At 69.6% G+C, this 16,984-nt stretch overlaps 4 protein-coding genes across 7 annotated transcripts; 2 read left to right on the plus strand and 2 right to left on the minus strand.

Moving 5' to 3' along the window:
- Positions 1-97: 97 nt before the first annotated feature.
- Positions 98-3,994, minus strand: CALR (calreticulin). The gene is made up of 9 exons (XM_059872122.1): positions 3,830-3,994; positions 2,728-2,829; positions 2,440-2,643; positions 1,689-1,783; positions 1,398-1,607; positions 1,081-1,194; positions 863-1,006; positions 699-791; positions 98-560 (listed from the first exon to the last, which is right to left on the minus strand). Exons 1-9 carry the CDS (start codon positions 3,924-3,926, stop codon positions 375-377), a joined length of 1,245 nt encoding a protein of 414 aa, XP_059728105.1. The 5' UTR covers positions 3,927-3,994; the 3' UTR covers positions 98-374.
- A 284-nt stretch (positions 3,995-4,278) lies between these two features.
- On the plus strand, positions 4,279-8,826 carry FARSA (phenylalanyl-tRNA synthetase subunit alpha). Of its 2 annotated transcripts, none has more exons than XM_059872119.1 (13): positions 4,279-4,427; positions 4,956-5,093; positions 5,165-5,263; positions 5,681-5,793; positions 6,209-6,301; positions 6,370-6,498; positions 6,568-6,683; positions 7,540-7,624; positions 7,708-7,807; positions 8,009-8,177; positions 8,245-8,322; positions 8,460-8,574; positions 8,654-8,826. In XM_059872119.1, the coding sequence occupies exons 1-13, from the start codon at positions 4,416-4,418 to the stop codon at positions 8,757-8,759; spliced, it is 1,353 nt and encodes a 450-aa protein (XP_059728102.1). In that variant the 5' UTR covers positions 4,279-4,415; the 3' UTR covers positions 8,760-8,826. The 2 variants fall into 2 exon arrangements, with proteins under 2 accessions (XP_059728102.1, XP_059728101.1); XM_059872118.1 differs by lacking the exon at positions 4,279-4,427 and adding an exon at positions 4,633-4,881.
- A 146-nt stretch (positions 8,827-8,972) lies between these two features.
- Positions 8,973-11,339, plus strand: SYCE2 (synaptonemal complex central element protein 2). The gene is made up of 2 exons (XM_059872123.1): positions 8,973-10,506; positions 11,007-11,339. The coding sequence occupies exons 1-2, from the start codon at positions 10,264-10,266 to the stop codon at positions 11,199-11,201; spliced, it is 438 nt and encodes a 145-aa protein (XP_059728106.1). The 5' UTR covers positions 8,973-10,263; the 3' UTR covers positions 11,202-11,339.
- Positions 11,340-11,427: 88 nt separating this feature from the next.
- GCDH (glutaryl-CoA dehydrogenase) lies at positions 11,428-16,821 on the minus strand. 3 transcript variants are annotated; one of them, XR_009490026.1, is made up of 12 exons: positions 16,767-16,821; positions 16,448-16,538; positions 15,743-15,883; positions 14,542-14,604; positions 13,280-13,450; positions 12,976-13,105; positions 12,680-12,899; positions 12,500-12,603; positions 12,290-12,415; positions 12,054-12,214; positions 11,766-11,982; positions 11,428-11,635 (listed from the first exon to the last, which is right to left on the minus strand). XR_009490026.1 is itself a non-coding variant. In XM_059872120.1 (11 exons), the coding sequence occupies exons 2-11, from the start codon at positions 16,530-16,532 to the stop codon at positions 11,903-11,905; spliced, it is 1,281 nt and encodes a 426-aa protein (XP_059728103.1). In that variant the 5' UTR covers positions 16,533-16,538; positions 16,767-16,821; the 3' UTR covers positions 11,428-11,902. The 3 variants fall into 3 exon arrangements, 2 of the variants coding, with proteins under 2 accessions (XP_059728103.1, XP_059728104.1); XM_059872120.1 differs by having other exon boundaries at positions 11,428-11,982; XM_059872121.1 differs by having other exon boundaries at positions 11,428-11,982; positions 16,795-16,817.
- Between the last annotated feature and the right edge of the window lie 163 nt (positions 16,822-16,984).

Raw genomic sequence — 16,984 nt, forward strand, 5'->3', positions numbered from 1 at the left:
AGGCGCGGCCCGGGCGCGGTCACGTGACGCGCGCGGCGCCACAAAATGGCGGCGGCAGCAACATGGCGCGGGGCAAGAACGAGACACGAGCGGCGGCGCCGGGACGATCGTTAATTTAATAGAAACCGGATCGCGACACTCCCGTACAGTCCCGTGCGACACCGCCGGTGCTCCACCCCCTCCCCCGTCCGCACCCTCCCCACCCCCGGCGCTAGTCCTGAGTGCTCGCCCCGCGGGGCGCCCGGTGCCGGTTCGGTCCCGGCCGTGCCGGTTCGGTCCCGGCGCGGTCGCGGCTTCCCCGGGCCCGCGGGCGGCGGCGCCTATAGAAAAGAGTCCAGGTCTCACAGAGACAGAAGGGGCCCGGCGCGGGGCCCTCACAGCTCGTCCCGCGGGGCCGCCTCCGCCTCCTCGGGCTCGGCCTCGGGCTCCTCCTCATCCTCCTCCTCCTCGTCCCCGTCGCCATCATCGTCCCCTTCCTCTTCTTTCTGCTGCTTCTCCTCCTCCTCCTGCTTCTTCCGCTGCTCCTCGTCCTGCTGCTCCTTCATCTTCCTCTCTGCGTCCTGCGGGAGGGGGCGGGGGGTCACCGGGGGACCCTGGGGGCTCATCCCCCCCCCTCCCCTCGGTGTCCCCCCAGGTGTCCCCCCCTCACCTCGGTGTCCCCGCTCCCCTCGCTGCCCTCCCAGGTGTCCCCCCCTCACCTTGGTGGCTCCCCAGGTCTCGTTCCCGATCTCCTCCGCCAGTTTCTCATCGTCCGTGATCAGGAAGTTGTCAAAGATGGTGCCAGACTTCACCTGTGGGCACGGGCGAGTCAGGGGGTGCTGCGGCCCCCCAGGACCCCCCAGCCCCCCGGGACCCCCCTCACCTGCCAGAGGTCGAGCCCGATGACCCCGAAGCTGTCGTAGGAGTAGAGCAGGGGGTCAGGGCTGTACTCGGGGTTGTCGATCTCGGGGTGCACCCACTTGCCCTTGTAGTCGGGGTTGTCGATCTGCTGCGGCCTCCACTCGCCCTGAGGGGCACACGGGGGGCTCAGGGGGGGCTCAGCCCCTTCCCCAGCCCCCCCCCGTGGCCCCCAGGCCTCACCTTGTACTCGGGGTTCTGGATCACGGGGGGCTCCCACTCCCCGTCCATCTCCTCGTCCCAGTCCTCCGGTTTCTTGGCGTCAGGATCCGGGATGTGCTCGGGTTTGTCCCAGTCCTGCGAGGGGTCAGGGGGCTCAGGGGGCTGCTGTGCCCCCCGGGGGCTGCTGTGGCCCCCCAGGACAGTGTCACAGACACCCCTTCACTCTCCACTCCCACCATCCTCCCTTTAATCCTGGCAGGATTTTTTTACAAGACCCCCAAGTTACTGCCAGGCCCTCCCTGAAACCCCTCAGAGCTCCCCCAAAGCCCCCTCCCCACCTCGGGCTTGGTGTCCTCGGGGTCATCGATCTTGGCCCGCTCGTCCCAGTCGTCGGGTTTCTTGGCCTCGGGGTCTTTGATCTTCTTGGGGGGCAGGAAATCCCAATCCTCCTCCAGGCTCCCCGACTCCACGCGGGCGTTGTCGATCTTCACCTCGTAGGTGTTGTCCGGCCGCAGCACCAGCGTGTACAGGTGGGTGAACTCGTCATCCTGGGGGCACGGGGGGGGCTCAGCAGGGCTGGACACCCCCCCACAGGGCACAGCAGCACCCCCAAAGCCCCCCAGACCGACCTTGCAGCGAATGTCTTTGTTGATCAACACGTTCTTGCCTTTGTAGTTGAAGATCACGTGCACCTTCTTGGTGCCGGGGCCGCAGATGTCGGGGCCTGGGGGGGACATTGGGGGTCAGGGAGGGGCTGAGACCACCCTGGGGGGGACAGTGGGGGTCAGGGAGGGGCTGAGACCACCCTGGGGGGGACACTGGGGGTCAGGGAGGGGCTGAGACCATCCTGAGGGGGACACGGGGGGGGTCAGGGAAGGGGCTGAGCCCACTCTGAGAGGTCTGGGGGGGACACAGGTAGGGCTGAGACCACCCTGAGGGGGACATTGGGGGTCAGGGAGGGGCTGAGCCCACTCTGAGAGGTCTGGGGGGGTACACAGGTAGGGCTGAGACCACCCTGGGGGGGACATTGGGGGTCAGGGAGGGGCTGAGACCACCCTGAGGGGGACATTGGGGGTCAGGGAGGGGCTGAGACCACCCTGAGGGGGACATTGGGGGTCAGGGAGGGGCTGAGACCACCCTGGGGGGGACAGTGGGGGTCAGGGAGGGGCTGAGCCCACTCTGAGAGGTCTGGGGAGGGACACAGGTAGGGCTGAGACCACCCTGAGGGGGACATTGGGGGTCAGGGAGGGGCTGAGCCCACTCTGAGAGGTCTGGGGGGGGGACACAGGTAGGGCTGAGACCACCCTGGGGGGGGATATTGGGGGTCAGGGAGCGGCTGAGCCCACTCTGAGAGGTCTGGGGGCAAGGGGGGATGCCCACCAAACATGATGTTGTACTCGGAGTCGCCGTGCATGTCCTCCTGGCTCAGGCTGGCCGGGAAGAGCTTGACGTAGCCGCCGCCACAGTCGATGTTCTGCTCGTGCTTGACGGTGAACTGCACCACCAGCGTCTTGTCGCGGTTGCTGAAGGGCTCGAAGCGCGACGACAGGGCGTAGAACCGGGCGTCCTGGCTCGTCTGGATCCCTGCGGGACATGGGGCGTGGTGGGCAAGGGGGGGGAAAAGCTCCAGCCCGGAGCTCCTCCCCACCTGCCGGGACCCTGGCTCACCTTTGTCCTTCTCGGCGTCGCCGTAGAACTTGCCGGCGGTGAGGACGAAGCGCCCGTAGTCGGGTTTGTGCTTGGATTCCACCCACCGGCGGGTCCAGGCGTCTGCGAGGGGCAGGCTCAGCACGCCGGGCTCCTGCAGGCCTGGCTCCCCGCGCCCCCAAACCCCTCCTGCCCCCCCAGAGCTCAGGGCAGGCCTCTCTGCTGGATGGCTTTAGGGTTGCAGAGGGGAGCCTCTCCATGTGGGGGCTGTGCTGCTCGCAATCCTTTTCCTGCTGCTTGTCCACCTGCTCTGCCTGCCCAGGGCTGACCCTTCCTGGCCCAGGGGGACTCCTGAGCACCCTCATCCTCCCTGTCCCCACACCTGAGCAGCGGCTCCTGTGTCCCCCGTCACTCCAAAGAGCACACGGGAGCACCCCAATCTCTCTCCTCACAGAGCACAGAAAGATCCCCGCCTTTTTTCCCCTCACAGATCACAGGAAAATCCCTCTATTCTCTCTCCTCACAGAGCACAGAAAGATCCCCGCCTTTTTTTCCCTCACAGATCACAGGAGAATCCCTCTATTCTCTCTCCTCACAGAGCACAGAAGGATCCTCTTTTTTTCCTCACAGATCACAGGAGGATCCCTCCATTCTCCCCTCCCAGACCGCAAAAGGATCCCATCCTTTTTTTCTCTCACAGATCACAACAAGGTTCCCCCATTCTCTCCTCACAGAACAGAAAAATCCCCCGATTCTTTTTTAAAGAATAGAGGAGGATTACTCCATTCTTCCCTCACAGATCACGGCGGGGGGAGGGTCACTCAATTCTCTCCCCTCAGAAAACACAACGGTGCCCCCCCTTTCTCCCCTCATAAGTCACAGGGAGTCCTCTCATTCTCTCCCCTCACCGATCACAGGAGAATTCCCCCCACTCCCCCCTCAGAAAATACGGGAAGGCCCCTCCATCCTCTCCCCTCACAAAATACCAGAGAGTCCTCCCATCCTCCTGCCTCCCCTCAGACTCCCCCCAGCCCCCTCAGGCACCGCCCCCCCAACCCCTTCACCTCAGGAGCCCCCCCTCAGGCCCCGCCCTCAGGGACCCCCGCCCCGGCCCCTCCCTCACCTCCATCCCCGAACTCCTCGCGGAAGAACTGGGTGGGGCCGGCGGCCGCCAGGAGGGCTGCGAGCAGGACGGGGGCGAGGACGCTGAGGGGGCTCATGGCGGGGGGCTCAGGGCACACTCGCTCCGTCCGTCCCGGCCCGGCGCCGCCCGGCACTGCGGAGGGGGGAGGAGGTGCCGCCGCCTTTTATACTCCCACCGCCCCTCGCCCTGCCTCCGCCGCGCTGCCATTGGCCCGAGCCCGCGCGCGGCCCTCTCCCATTGGCCGAGCGCCCGCCCGCCGGCGGCGACGGCGCCCCCGAACGTTGGCGTCCCAGATGGCCGCTTCCCATTGGCTGAGCGCGGCGGCCAATGAGAAGCGACCACGCGTTCGGAGGGAGACACCCCCCCCGCCCCCCGCCTCGCTCCGGGAGTCACGTGGGGCGCGCGCTCTTAAAGAGACAGACCCAGGAGTGTGGATGGGGGAGAAATATAAGGGGAAATTTGGAATATGGCGAGGGAGCGACGGACATGCAGCGTAGGGCGGTCTCCTGCCCGCCTCTGCTTTCATACAGCACCGTGACGCCTGGATGATATCTTTGATTAAGCGATGTCGCGGCAGGTATGCACGCAAGGAAGGTAAACCCAGGCCGGGGGCTGCCCTAAGGAAGCTCTGGGAGGAATCAGCCCGCTGGGCTCCGCGGTGGAGCCGCCTCGCACCGCATGACGTCATTGCGCAGCTCTGTGACGTCACTTAGCCCCCCGCAGCCGCTTCTGCGCCTCCCCGCCACACCCAACATGGCGCCCAGCACGCCCGGCACGGCGCTTGCGCCACACCCAAGATGGCGAACGCACCACGCCCATCCCCTGGGCGGCACTTCCGGTCTCCGCACTCACTTCCGGCGGCTCCGCGCTCCCTTCCGGCCATGGCGCCGAGCGTGGCGGAGCGGCTCCTGGAGCGGCTGGGCCAGGCCGCGGGCCCCGCCGGGCTCTGCAGCCTCGAGGCCGCCGCCCAGCTCGGCGTCGATCACCAGACGCTCGTGGGCGCCGTTAAAAGCCTCCAGGCGCTGGGCGAGGTGCGGGCAGTGGGGCCGGGGCGCGGAGCAGCCCCGGGCGCCGCCGGCCGCGCTGACGCCGGTGCCCGGTGCAGGTGATCGAGGCGGAGCCGCGGACGGCCACGCGGTGGGAGCTGAGCCCCGAGGGCGAGGAGGTGCTGCGGGACGGCAGCCCCGAGGTGCGGCTGTTCCGGAGCCTCCCCGAGGAGGGGCTGCCGCAGGCCGAGGCCATGGTGGGTACCGGCGGCACCGGGGGGCGGCACCGGCCGCCGCCGCGCCCCTCACGGCCGCCGTGTCCCCGCAGAAGCTGCCCGGGGGCTCCTTGGGCTTCAGCAAGGCCATGGCCAACAAGTGGGTGCGCCTCGATAAGGGAGCGGCCGGCGGGCCCCGCGTGCTCCGCGCCGTGAGTGCCCGGGGGCACCGGCGGGGGTCCCGGGAGGGGGCACGGGGGTCCCCGGGAAGCGGGAGCGGCCCAAGGGGGGATGGTTGGGGGTCGCTGGGAACAGGGAGTGCCCTGAGGAAGGGTCTGGGGGTCTCTGGTTACCGGGAGTGTTCTGGGGGGTGGACGGCCGGGGGTCCCTGGAAGGGAGGAGCAGGTAGGGGTGGATGGGTGGGGGTCCCTGGGAGGCTGGAGCAGGGTGGGATGGATGGGTGGGGGGCTCCATGAACGAGGGTGGTCCCTGGGGGACACGGACAGGGGTCCCTGGCAATCAGCAGTGCTTGGGGAGGGGTCTGCTGCCCCCCGGGGGTCCCCTGCAGCCGGGGTGGGGGGGCCCGAGGGTCCCCGTTGGGCTGTGCCCAGCCCCCGGTGCCCCCCCAGGTGCCCTCGGTGCAGGACACGGTGCAGCAGCACCTGGGGCAGGTGAGGGCCGGGGGGGCCCTGCCTGAGCGGGAGCGCGCCGAGCTCAAGAGGAGGAAGCTGCTGCTGGAAGTGTGAGTGGGGCACGCAAATTAACCTTAATTGCTCCCAAACTGCGTTAATTGGCGCTGGGGTGCTGATTCAGCAGGTCCCTGCTCTCTGGTCCTTTTGGGGTGGGAACATCTCAATTTCCCAGGCTCTTGTTTATTCTCAGCTCCTGCTGATGTACTGTCCTTGATGGGGCATAAATCTGAGGCGCTTCTGCCCCGTTTTCAAACCCTTTGGTTGGGTTTACTGAAGGTTAACCCCACCAAAATCAAGATTTTAACGATCTAACAGCCCAATTAAAGACTCCGTGTAAAACTCGCGCGGGTGAAACACTCAATAAAAAACCTGAGGGTGCTCATTAACGAAATCAGCGCTAATTAGAGCAGCCAGCGAGGAGCTGGGCAGCCTGGCTGGTCCCCAACGCCCCCCCTGACCCCCCAGGACCCTCAAGTCCTTCTGGATCCGCAAGGGCAGCGCCTTCAGCACGGCCGTGGCGCGCCCGGAGACCGAGCTCACCCCGGAGATGATCGCCACGTAGGTGCCCCCCCCGACCCCCCAGGACCCCCCCCCGGCCCTGCCCTGACCCCCGGCCCGTCCCGCAGGGGCTCCTGGCGCCAGCTGCCCTTCAAACCCTACAACTTCTCCTCGCTGGGGCTGCCCCCGGCCTGCGGGCACCTGCACCCGCTGCTCAAGGTGCGCTCGGAGCTGCGGCAGATCTTCCTGGAGATGGGGTGAGTGGGGGGCTGCGGGGAGGGGGCGCCCAGCCCGCCCGCCCGGCGTGAACCCGGGCGGCCCCCCAGGTTCACGGAGATGCCCACGGATAACTTCGTGGAGAGCTCCTTCTGGAACTTCGACGCGCTCTTCCAGCCGCAGCAGCACCCGGCGCGCGACCAGCACGACACCTTCTTCCTGCTGGGTGGGTGCTGGGGGGGCACAGGGACCTGCTGACCCCCCCCCGGGACCCCTCTGAACCCCCCCAGAGCTCCCTGTGACCGCCCCACACTCCTCTGATCCCCCCCAGAGCCCCCTGTGACCGCCCCACACTCCTCTGATCCCCCCCAGAGCCCCCTGTGACCGCCCCACACTCCTCTGATCCCCCAAATCCCTCAGACAAGCCTGCACAAACGCCACTCAAAGCCCCCTGAACCCCCACAAATGCCCCTCAGAGACCCCTGAACCCCCACAAACACTCCTCAAAGCCCCCCAGAGCCCCCGAACCCCCACAAATGCCCCTCAAAGCCCCCTGAACCCCCACAAACGCCCCTCAGAGCCCCCTGAACCCCCACAAACACCCCTCAAAGCCCCCTGAACCCCCACAAATTCCCCTCAAAGCCCCCCAGAGCCCCCTGAACCCCTGCAAATGCTCCTCAGAGCCCCCTGAACCCCCACAAACGCCCCTCAGAGCCCCCTGAACCCCCACAAACACCCCTCAAAGCCCCCTGAACCCCCACAAATTCCCCTCAAAGCCCCCCAGAGCCCCCTGAACCCCTGCAAATGCTCCTCAGAGCCCCCAGAACCCCCACAAATGCCCCTCAAAGCCCCCTGAACCCCCACAAACACCCCTTAAAGCCCCCTGAACCCCCACAAACACTCCTCAAAGCCCCCCAGAGCCCCCTGAACCCCTGCAAATGCTCCTCACAGCCCCCCAGAGCCCCCTGAACCCCCACAAATGCCCCTCAAAGCCCCCTGAACTCTCACAGATGCCCCCCAGAGCCCCCTGAACCCCCACAAGCACCTCTCAAAGCCCCCCCTCACCTTTTTTGTCCCCCCAGACCCCGCTGAAGCCCCCCAGTTGCCCCCTGGCTACTGCTCCAAGGTGAAGAAGGTGCACTCGCAGGGAGGCTACGGCTCACAGGGGTGAGACCCCGACCCGGGGGGCGATTCAGGGCGGTCCCACATCTGTCCCCCACCCCCCTGACCCCCCCTTTGTGCCCCCCCAGGTACAGGTACGAGTGGAAGGTGGAGGAGGCCAAGAAGAACCTGCTGAGGACCCACACCACGTCAGCCAGTGCCCGTGCCCTGTTCCAGCTGGCACGGCAGGTCTGGGGGCTCTGGGGGGGGTCTGGGGGGTACAGCCATGAGAGGGAACAGAGGGATTTTTGGGGGGGATCAGTGGGGTTTGGGGTGCTCAGAGCAGTGTAGGAGGCTCAGGAATCCCGGAGCAATTTGAGGGAAATCAGAGCAGTTGTGGGGCAGTCTGGGGGTCCCATCCGACCCCTCGTGCCCCTGTTCTCCCCCCAGGAGAAGTTCAGCCCCGTGAAATATTTCTCCATCGACCGCGTGTTCCGCAACGAGAGCCTGGACGCCACGCACCTGGCCGAGTTCCACCAGGTGGAGGGGCTGGTGGCCGACCGGGGGCTCACCCTGGGCCACCTCATGGGCATCCTGCGGCAGTTCTTCACCAAGCTGGGTACGTGGGGGGCGCTGGGGGGACCCCGGGGCCCCGTGTGCCCCCCTGACCCCTCGTGTGCCCGCAGGGATCTCGCAGCTGCGTTTCAAACCTGCCTACAACCCCTACACGGAGCCCAGCATGGAGGTGTTCAGCTACCACGAGGGTGAGGGGGGTCTTGGGGGGCTCCTCCTAGGGCTGGGGGAGTGGGGATGACCTGGAGTTCCCCTGGAGCGGGGGGCGCACTCCCCAATATGGGGAGGGGGTCTGTGGGGTCCTCACTTGCCCCCTCGCCCCCCCCAGGGCTGAAGAAGTGGGTGGAGGTGGGGAACTCGGGGGTCTTCCGCCCCGAGCTGCTGCTGCCCATGGGGCTCCCCGAGAACGTCTCTGTCATCGCCTGGGGGCTCTCGCTGGAGCGGTGAGTGGGGGTCACCTGGGGGGGGACCCCGCTGTGGGCCCATCCCAGCCCCCCACCCACTGACCCCCACCTCCCCCAGACCCACCATGATCAAATACGGCATCAACAACATCCGGGAGCTCGTGGGGCACCGCGTCAACCTGCAGATGGTCTACGACAGCCCCATGTGCCGCCTGGACGTGTGACCCCCCGGGGGTCCCCTCATTTTGGGGAGGGGTCCCGGCCCCAAATAAAGCCCGGTGTCCTGCGGTGCCTGTGTGTGCGCTGGGAAGGGAACTGCGTGGGGCGGCATTTAGGGAGAGTTTATTGTCACCTCGTGGCCTCGCACGGCGCTGGGGACCCCCGAGAGGCGCCCGGGACCCCCCGAGAGCCGCCCGGGACCCCCCGAGAGCCGCCCGGGACCCCCCGAGAGCCGCCCGGGCCCTTCGCGCCTTACCCGCGCTGCCTTTTCGTGCCCCGCGATTGGCCCGCGCAGGTGCCAATCATCCTCTAGGCTCCCTTAGGGCTCCAATCAGCATCGCCGGAGTGCGAATGGCGGGCGCTGATTGGGCGGCGGCGGTGCCCGCCCAGCAGAGCCCCGTGAGGGCTGTGTGGTGAGGGGCGGCCGAGGGTCCCAGGTACGGCCCCGGACCGGCACCGGCCCGACCTCCGGACCGGGCTCAGTGCCCCGAGCCCACCCCGGACCCCGGCCCGAGCCCGGCTTAGTGCCCCCCGCCCACCCCCGGAGCCCGGCCCCAGCTCGGGGGTCCTTCCCCTGCAGCCCCCCGGGCCCGGGATGTCGCGGGAGGAGCCTGAGGGTCCCGAACCGGAGGCGGCGGCGGGCGAGAGCCCCTTCCTGGCGGAACTGGTTGGGGACGAGCCCCCCGGCGAGGAGCTGGACAGGTACCGCCTTCACCTTTGGAGTGAAAATGGAGAAAAAAAAGCGGGGGGATGCAACAGCCCGCCGGCAGTGCAGGGAGGGGGGACACGCCTGTCTCCACATTAATTAGAGGGTAATTTTCAATTAACGGGACTGGTAGGGCTGCCACAGGGCACAGCCTGTCCCTGTCCCGGTGGTGTGTGACCCTGACAGGGTGCACAGCCCTGATGGGGTCCCTGTCCTTGTGTAAGCTATTCCGGCTTTGGGCACGGATGTCTCTGACCCTGTCCCCATGGGGTCTGTGCCCCTCACAGGGGGTCCCTGACCCCGTGTGATCCCCGGCCCTGATGGGGTCCCTGTCCCCGTGGGCTCCATGGGGTCCATGCCCCTCACACAGTCCCGGTCCCTGTGTGACCCCAGCCCTGATGGGGGTCCCTGTCCCCATGGGGTCCCTGTGTGACCCATGCCCCTCACAGGGGTCCCTGTCCCCGTGTGATCCCCGGCCCTGATGGGGTCCCTGTCCCCGTGGGCTCCATGGGGTCCATGCCCCTCACACAGTCCCGGTCCCTGTGTGACCCCAGCCCTGATGGGGGTCCCTGTCCCCATGGGGTCCCTGTGTGACCCATGCCCCTCACAGGGGTCCCTGTCCCCGTGTGATCCCCGGCCCTGATGGGGTCCCTGTCCCCGTGGGCTCCATGGGGTCCATGCCCCTCACACAGTCCCGGTCCCTGTGTGACCCCAGCCCTGATGGGGGTCCCTGTCCCCATGGGGTCCCTGTGTGACCCATGCCCCTCACAGGGGTCCCTGTCCCCGTGTGATCCCCGGCCCTGATGGGGTCCCTGTCCCCGTGGGCTCCATGCGCTGTCCCCCGCCCTCCTGAGGGTCCCTTGTTCCGGCCGAGGCCGTGCGCGGGGCCAGCGCTGGGTCCCCGCTCGTCGCTGTTCTTCGCCTCGCTGGACGCCGCCGTGGAGGGGCTGCAGCAGCGGGCGCAGGACGTGCTCGGCCGCCTCAACAGCGGCCGCGAGGAAGCGCACACGGAGCTGAGCGGCGTCAGGGACAGCCTGCTGCTGAAGGTAGGCTCGGAGCGGCCGCCGGGGTCCCCTCCTTCCCCCCGGGGCGCGGGGGATCGCGTTATTCCGCCCGGTTGGGCGGGAGAAGGGAGGCAGAGCCCGGGTGTGGAGGCAGCTGCGGAGCCCGGCCGGGGGGAGCCCCCCGAGCCCCCGCGGGAGCGGCCGCAGCTGCCTCCGGCCCCGCTTCGAGCGGCCCCCGCTGTCCCCGCGCTGTCCCCCTTGTCCCCGCGCTGCCCTCACGCCGGACGCGGCTCCTGCCGGGGGGGTTCGGCCGGGGGGGTCCCCAGGCCCCCGCGCAGATGGCGGCCCGGCCCGGCAGCTGCGGCCCGGCTGACCCGGCGCTCGGTGGCCACCGCGACCGGCGCTGCGGCTACCGGGGCGCAGCTGGCGGCGGCCGGGCCAGGCCGGGAGCGCTGCCAGCGCGGGCGGGCGCAGCTGCCCCCCGGCCCCGGGGACGGCGGCCGTGCCAGCGCCGAGACGAGCCGTGGGCCCCGCTCGGGCAGGTCTCGGAGCTGGCGGAGCAGCTGGAGGAGCGGCTCTTCCACCGCTACGGCTTCCACAACGGGCTGATCCAGGAGCGGCTGCAGGCGCTCGGCGAGGTGTTGGAGCGCGTGGAGGAGGTGCAGGCGGAGCTGCGTCGCATCTGCTGCACCGTGGAGGCGGCTTATCAGGACCTCTGCCTGCAGCCCGAGGCCTGAGGGCACCCCCAGACCTGTGCGGGACCCCCAAACCCGCCGGGCTGCGCCGGGCCAAAGGGGATTTTTGCCCCAAAGGGCTTTTCTGTTGCTGTTGCTGTTGGTGGTTGGAACAAATAAAGGGCTGAAGCCGACCCAAAAGCTCGATGGGGGGGCTGTGCTAGGCTGGGACCCCCCCCTCCGAGGGCAGAGCTGGGTCCTGGCAGGTTAATCAATGCTGACGAGCAGGGCTGGCATGGAGGGGCTGTCCCACCGTTTATTGGCCACGGGGATGGCGAAGGCACCGGGATGGCACCGGACACGGCGCCCAGCACCAGCAGGGTCCCCTGAGTGACACCGATCCTGTCGGTGACACCGGGTCCCGTTGGTGACAGGAGGTTTGGTTGGTGGCATTGGGTCCCATCAATGATACAAGATGTGCTTGGTGACACCGGGTCCTGCCAGTGACACGAGATTTGGTTGGGGTGACACTGCGTCCCGTTGGTGACATGAGGCCTGGCTGGTGACACAAGGTCCCGTCAGTGACACCGGGTCCTGTCAGCGACACTGGTTCCCTTCTGGGGATACCTGGGTCTCCTTGGTGACACTGTGTCCTGTCAGCGCCGCCATCTCCTCACATCCCTTCCCACGAGGAGCAGACCCGGTCCCCACCGGTGCCACCGGTGCCACCACGTCCCCGCCGTGCCCGCGCTGCCGTGTCCCCACTAGGTCCCCTTCGCCGGGGCAAAGGCCTGGATGCCGGTGATGGCCCGGCCCAGGATCAGCGCATGGATGTCGTGGGTGCCTGCGGGGATCATCGCGCCTCAGTAGGACCCCCCGAGCCCTCGGGGACCCCCGTGGCCCTCCCCGCCGTACCCTCGTAGGTGTTGACGGCCTCGAGGTTCATGAGGTGCCGGATCACGTGGAACTCGTCGCAGATCCCGTTGCCCCCCAGCATGTCCCGCGCGTCCCTGGCGATGCCCAGCGCCTTCCCGCACGAGTTCCGCTTCAGCATCGACACCATCTCGGGGGCGGCCCTGTGGGGACACGGACGGGGGCACGCTGACCCCCTCCAGGATCCCCCGGGCCCCCCTGGGGACAGTGCCACCCACCTGCCCTCGTCCTTGAGGCGGCCGAGCCGCAGGCAGGCGTGCAGCCCCAGCGTGATCTCCGTCACCATGTCCGCCAGCTTCTTCTGCACCAGCTGGTTCCGCGCCAGCGGGCCCCCAAACTGCTTCCTGCGGGCCAGGGGAGGGGGGCGCTGAGCTTTGGGGGGCTGGGGGGCGGTGGGACCCCCCAGAGCGCCCCCAGCCCCCCGTTACCTGTCCAGCACGTACTGCCGCACCGTCTCCAGACAGGCCTCGGCGGCGCCCAGCGCGCCCCAGGCGATGCCGTAACGCGCCTGGGTCAGGCAGCCGAAGGGGCCCTGGGGGACAGGGGGTGTCACCGGGACCCCCCGTCCCACCGGGACCCTCCCTGGGATGCCCTGGCTCCCCCCTCACCGCCAGCCCCTCGGCGTTGGGCAGCACGTTCTCCTCGGGCACCTCCACGTCGTCCAGGAGGATCATGCCGGTGGTCGAGGCGCGCAGGGAGAACTTGCCCTCGATTTTGGGGGTGCTGAGCCCGGGGGTCCCGCGCTCCACCAGGAAGCCCCGGACCCTCCCGTCCTCCTCGCAGCGGGCCCACACCACGCACAGGTCGGCTATGGGCGAGTTGGTGATCCTGGGGAGGTCGGGGAAGGTCAAGGGGAAGCTCTGGGGGTCCCCCGTGTCCCCCTCACCCCAATTCCGAGGCTCACCAGGTCTTGGAGCCACGCAGGGTGTAGGTGCTGGCGCTGGGGTTGTGCCGGGCCCGCGTCTCCATCCGCCCCGGGTCGCTCCCGTGGTTGGGCTCCGTCAGCCCGAAGCACCCCACCATCTCCCCCCGAGCTGGGGAGGGGGTGTCAGGGGCGCCCGGGGACGCCCCCACCGCCCCACCGCTCCCCTTGTGCCCCCCACTTCTCCTCCAAACCCCCCGGTGCTGCCTCACACCCCCCCCGAAACGCCCCTCTGCCCCTCCACCCCGCACCCCCCGAACTGCCCCTCCGGTGGTGGGGGTCTCACCGAGGCGGGGCAGGAAGCGCTCGCGCTGGGCGGGGGTCCCGTAGGCCCACAGGGGGTACATGACCAGCGAGGACTGCACGCTGAGCACCGAGCGGTAGCTGCTGTCCACCCGCTCCAGCTCCCGCGTCACCAGCCCGTAGCCCACCGACGTGGTGCCCGCACAGCCGTACCCTGCGGGGACATGGGGGTCACAGCGGGCACCCAGGGACCCCTCAGGGGTCACACAGGGACCCCTCGGGGTCACAGCGGGCACCCAGGGACCCCTCAGGGGTCACACAGGGACCTCCAGGTCACAGCGGGCACCCAGGGACCCTCAGGGGTCACACAGGGACCTCCAGGTCACAGCGGGCACCCAGGGACCCCTCAGGGGTCACACAGGGACCTCCAGGTCACAGCGGGCACCCAGGGACCCTCAGGGGTCACACAGGGACCTCGGGGTCACAGCGGGCACCCAGGGACCCCTCAGGGGTCACACAGGGACCCCTCGGGGTCACAGCGGGCACCCAGGGACCCCTCAGGGGTCACACAGGGACCTCCAGGTCACAGCGGGCACCCAGGGACCCTCAGGGGTCACACAGGGACCTCCAGGTCACAGCGGGCACCCAGGGACCCCTCAGGGGTCACACAGGGACCTCCAGGTCACAGCGGGCACCCAGGGACCCTCAGGGGTCACACAGGGACCTCGGGGTCACAGCGGGCACCCAGGGACCCCTCAGGGGTCACACAGGGACCCCTCGGGGTCACAGCGGGCACCCAGGGACCCCTCAGGGGTCACACAGGGACCTCCAGGTCACAGCGGGCACCCAGTGACCCCTCAGGGGTCACACAGGGACCTGGGGGTCACAGCAGGCACCCAGGGACCCTCAGGGGTCACACAGGGACCTCGGGGTCACAGCGGGCACCCAGGGACCCCTCAGGGGTCACCAGGGACCCCGGGGCCACACAGGACCCATCAAGGGTCACTGAGGGACCCCCAGTGTCACACAGGACCCCTCAAGGACCCTTCCCTGACACACAGCCCCCCCTGGGGACAGTGCCATCCCCCTGAACCCCCAGTGTCACCCTGGAACTGTCCCCGCAAGCCCCCCAAGTCCCCCCATAGAGCCCCCAAAGCCCTCCCTGACCCTCAGAGCCCCCCCAGAGCTGTCCCCCACCCCTGAGCCCCCCAATAACCCCCTCGGGACCCCCTGGGGGAGTCCCTGACCCAGCCACCCCCCCGTGTCCCCAGATCGCCCCCCGGGGGTCCCCGTGGCACGGCTGACCTTGAATGGTGGGGCCCAGCAGCCCCAGTTCTCCCAGTTCAGTCACGATCTCCCTGTCAAAGACTGGGGGGCAAGGTGGGGGTCAGGAGGGCTCGAGCTGGGGGGGGGGCAGCAGGGGGACCCCCTGGGCGAATCTGGGGGTCCCCCACACCCCTGCCCCGTGGGGAGGGAGAAGGGAGGGGATCTGGGGGTGTTGGAGGGAGTCGGGGAGTTTTGGAAGGGCCGGGGGGCTTTTGGGGATACCAAAACTCCCCAATTTTGGCACAGGAAGGGTCCTGAGGGAGGTCGGGGGTGAATGGGGGGGGTCGGGCAAGTCTGGGGGGCACAGGGGACATTGGGGACATTGCCGGGGAGCTGGGGTGCCCTGGTGGGGACTGGCAGCACTCGGGGGGTCTGGGGGCTCTCAGGGTGTACCGGGGGGGTCAGGGTGTCCCGGGGGGGGGGGGTCAGGGTGTACCGGGGGGGGTCAGGCTGTCCCGGGGGGGTCAGGCTGTCCCGGGGGGGGTCAGGGTGTACCGGGGGGGGGTCAGGCTATCCCGGGGGGGGTCAGGGTGTACCGGGGGGGTCAGGGTGTCCCGGGGGGGGTCAGGGTGTACCGGGGGGTCAGGCTGTACCGGGGGGGGTCAGTCTGCCTGGGGGGGGTCAGGGTGTACCGGGGGGGGTCAGGCTGTCCCGGGGGGGGTCAGGGTGTACCGGGGGGGTCAGGGTGTCCCGGGGGGTCAGGGTGTCCCGGGGGGGGGTCAGGGTGTACCGGGGGGGGTCAGGGTGTCCCGGGGGGGGGTCAGGCTGTCCCGGGGGGTCAGGCTGTCCCGGGGGGTCAGGGTGTCCCGGGGGGGGGTCAGGGTGTACCGGGGGGGGTCAGGGTGTACCGGGGGGGTCAGGCTATCCCGGGGGGTGTCAGGCTGTCCCGGGGGGGGTCAGGGTGTACCGGGGGGGTCAGGGTGTCCCGGGGGGTCAGGGTGTCCCGGGGGGGGGTCAGGGTGTCCCGGGGGGGGTCAGGGTGTACCGGGGGGGGGGGTCAGGGTGTCCCGGGGGGGGTCAGGCTGTACCGGGGGGGTCAGGCTGTACCGGGGGGGTCAGGGTGTCCCGGGGGGGGTCAGGGTGTACCGGGGGGGGTCAGGCTGTCCCGGGGGGGGGTCAGGGTGTCCCGGGGGGGGGTCAGGCTGGCTGGGGGTGTTTCGGGGGGCGGTTTTTGGGGTACCCTCGTGGCGGTTGGCGTGCAGCACGCGGGGCAGCAGCCGCTCCTGGCAGTACTTGCGCGTCGTGTCCCGCAGCAGCCGCTCCTCGGCGCTCAGCAGCGCCTCGAGCCCCAGCGCGTCCTGCCAGTCGAACGGGGCGGCGACTGGGGGGGGGGTCAGCACCGGGAGAGGGGGGGTCAGCACCGGGAGAGGGGGGGCAGCACCGGGAGAGGGGGGGTCAGCACCGGGAGAGGGGGGGGCAGCACCGGGAGAGGGGGGTCAGCACCGGGAGAGGGGGGGTCAGCACCGGGAGAGGGGGGGCAGCACCGGGAGAGGGGGGCTTAGCACCGGGAGAGGGGGGGCAGCACCGGGAGAGGGGGGCTTAGCACCGGGAGAGGGGGGTCAGCATCGGGGGAGGGGGGCTTAGCACCGAGAAATGGGGGGCAGCACCGGGAGAGGGGGGGGTCAGCACCGGGAGAGGGGGGCTTAGCACCGGGAGAGGGGGGCTCAGCACCGGGAGAGGGGGGGGTCAGCACCGGGAGAGGGAAGTCCGGCACGGGGAGAGGGGGGCAGCACCGGGAGAGGGGGGGCAGCACCGGGAGAGGGGGGTCAGCACAGGGGGAGAGGGGGGGCAGCACCGGGGATTCGCGGTGTCCCCCCCCTCGTCGCTGCCAATCCCGGGGGGGGGTCCTGGGGGGGGTCCGGCCCTCTCGCCCCCCCCCACTCACCCTGTGCGTGAGGGGGCCCGGTGCCCCCCCACCGGACACCGCTCCGGGCCGGGCGTGACAGGCGGGTGGCCAAGCGCAGCGCCATGGGGGGCTGGGGGCACACGGGGGGGTCAGGGACCCCCGGTTCTCACCCCAGGTGTCCCCCAGGACCCCCCAGACCCCCTTGGAACCCCCAGCTGCCCCCAGGGCCCCCCAGTTCACTGCAGAGCGCCCCGGAGATCTCCCTTGCGCCCCAGCTCCCCCCGGCGCTCCCCGAGAGGGCCCCAACACCCCGAAATCCCCCGGCACAGCCGCCGAGACCCCCCGGTGCCCCCCGGACCGTTCGGGCTCAGCGGCGGCGAACGGACCCGGTACAGCCGTGACGTCACGGGGGGTGGGGGGGGCGTGGCGGGGGCGTGGCGGGGAAAACACCGACGTTAACCCGCGAGTGCCCGGACTCGGGGGGGCGGGGGTGCCGGGGCCGTGACACCCCCAAATCCCCTCCCGGGGGTCCCGGGGCGATGGCCGCACGCCATGAGGGGTGTCCCCCGTCCCCTC

This window comes from Haemorhous mexicanus, chromosome 34, assembly GCF_027477595.1.
Source record: "Haemorhous mexicanus isolate bHaeMex1 chromosome 34, bHaeMex1.pri, whole genome shotgun sequence".
Classification (NCBI taxonomy): Eukaryota; Metazoa; Chordata; class Aves; order Passeriformes; family Fringillidae; genus Haemorhous; species Haemorhous mexicanus.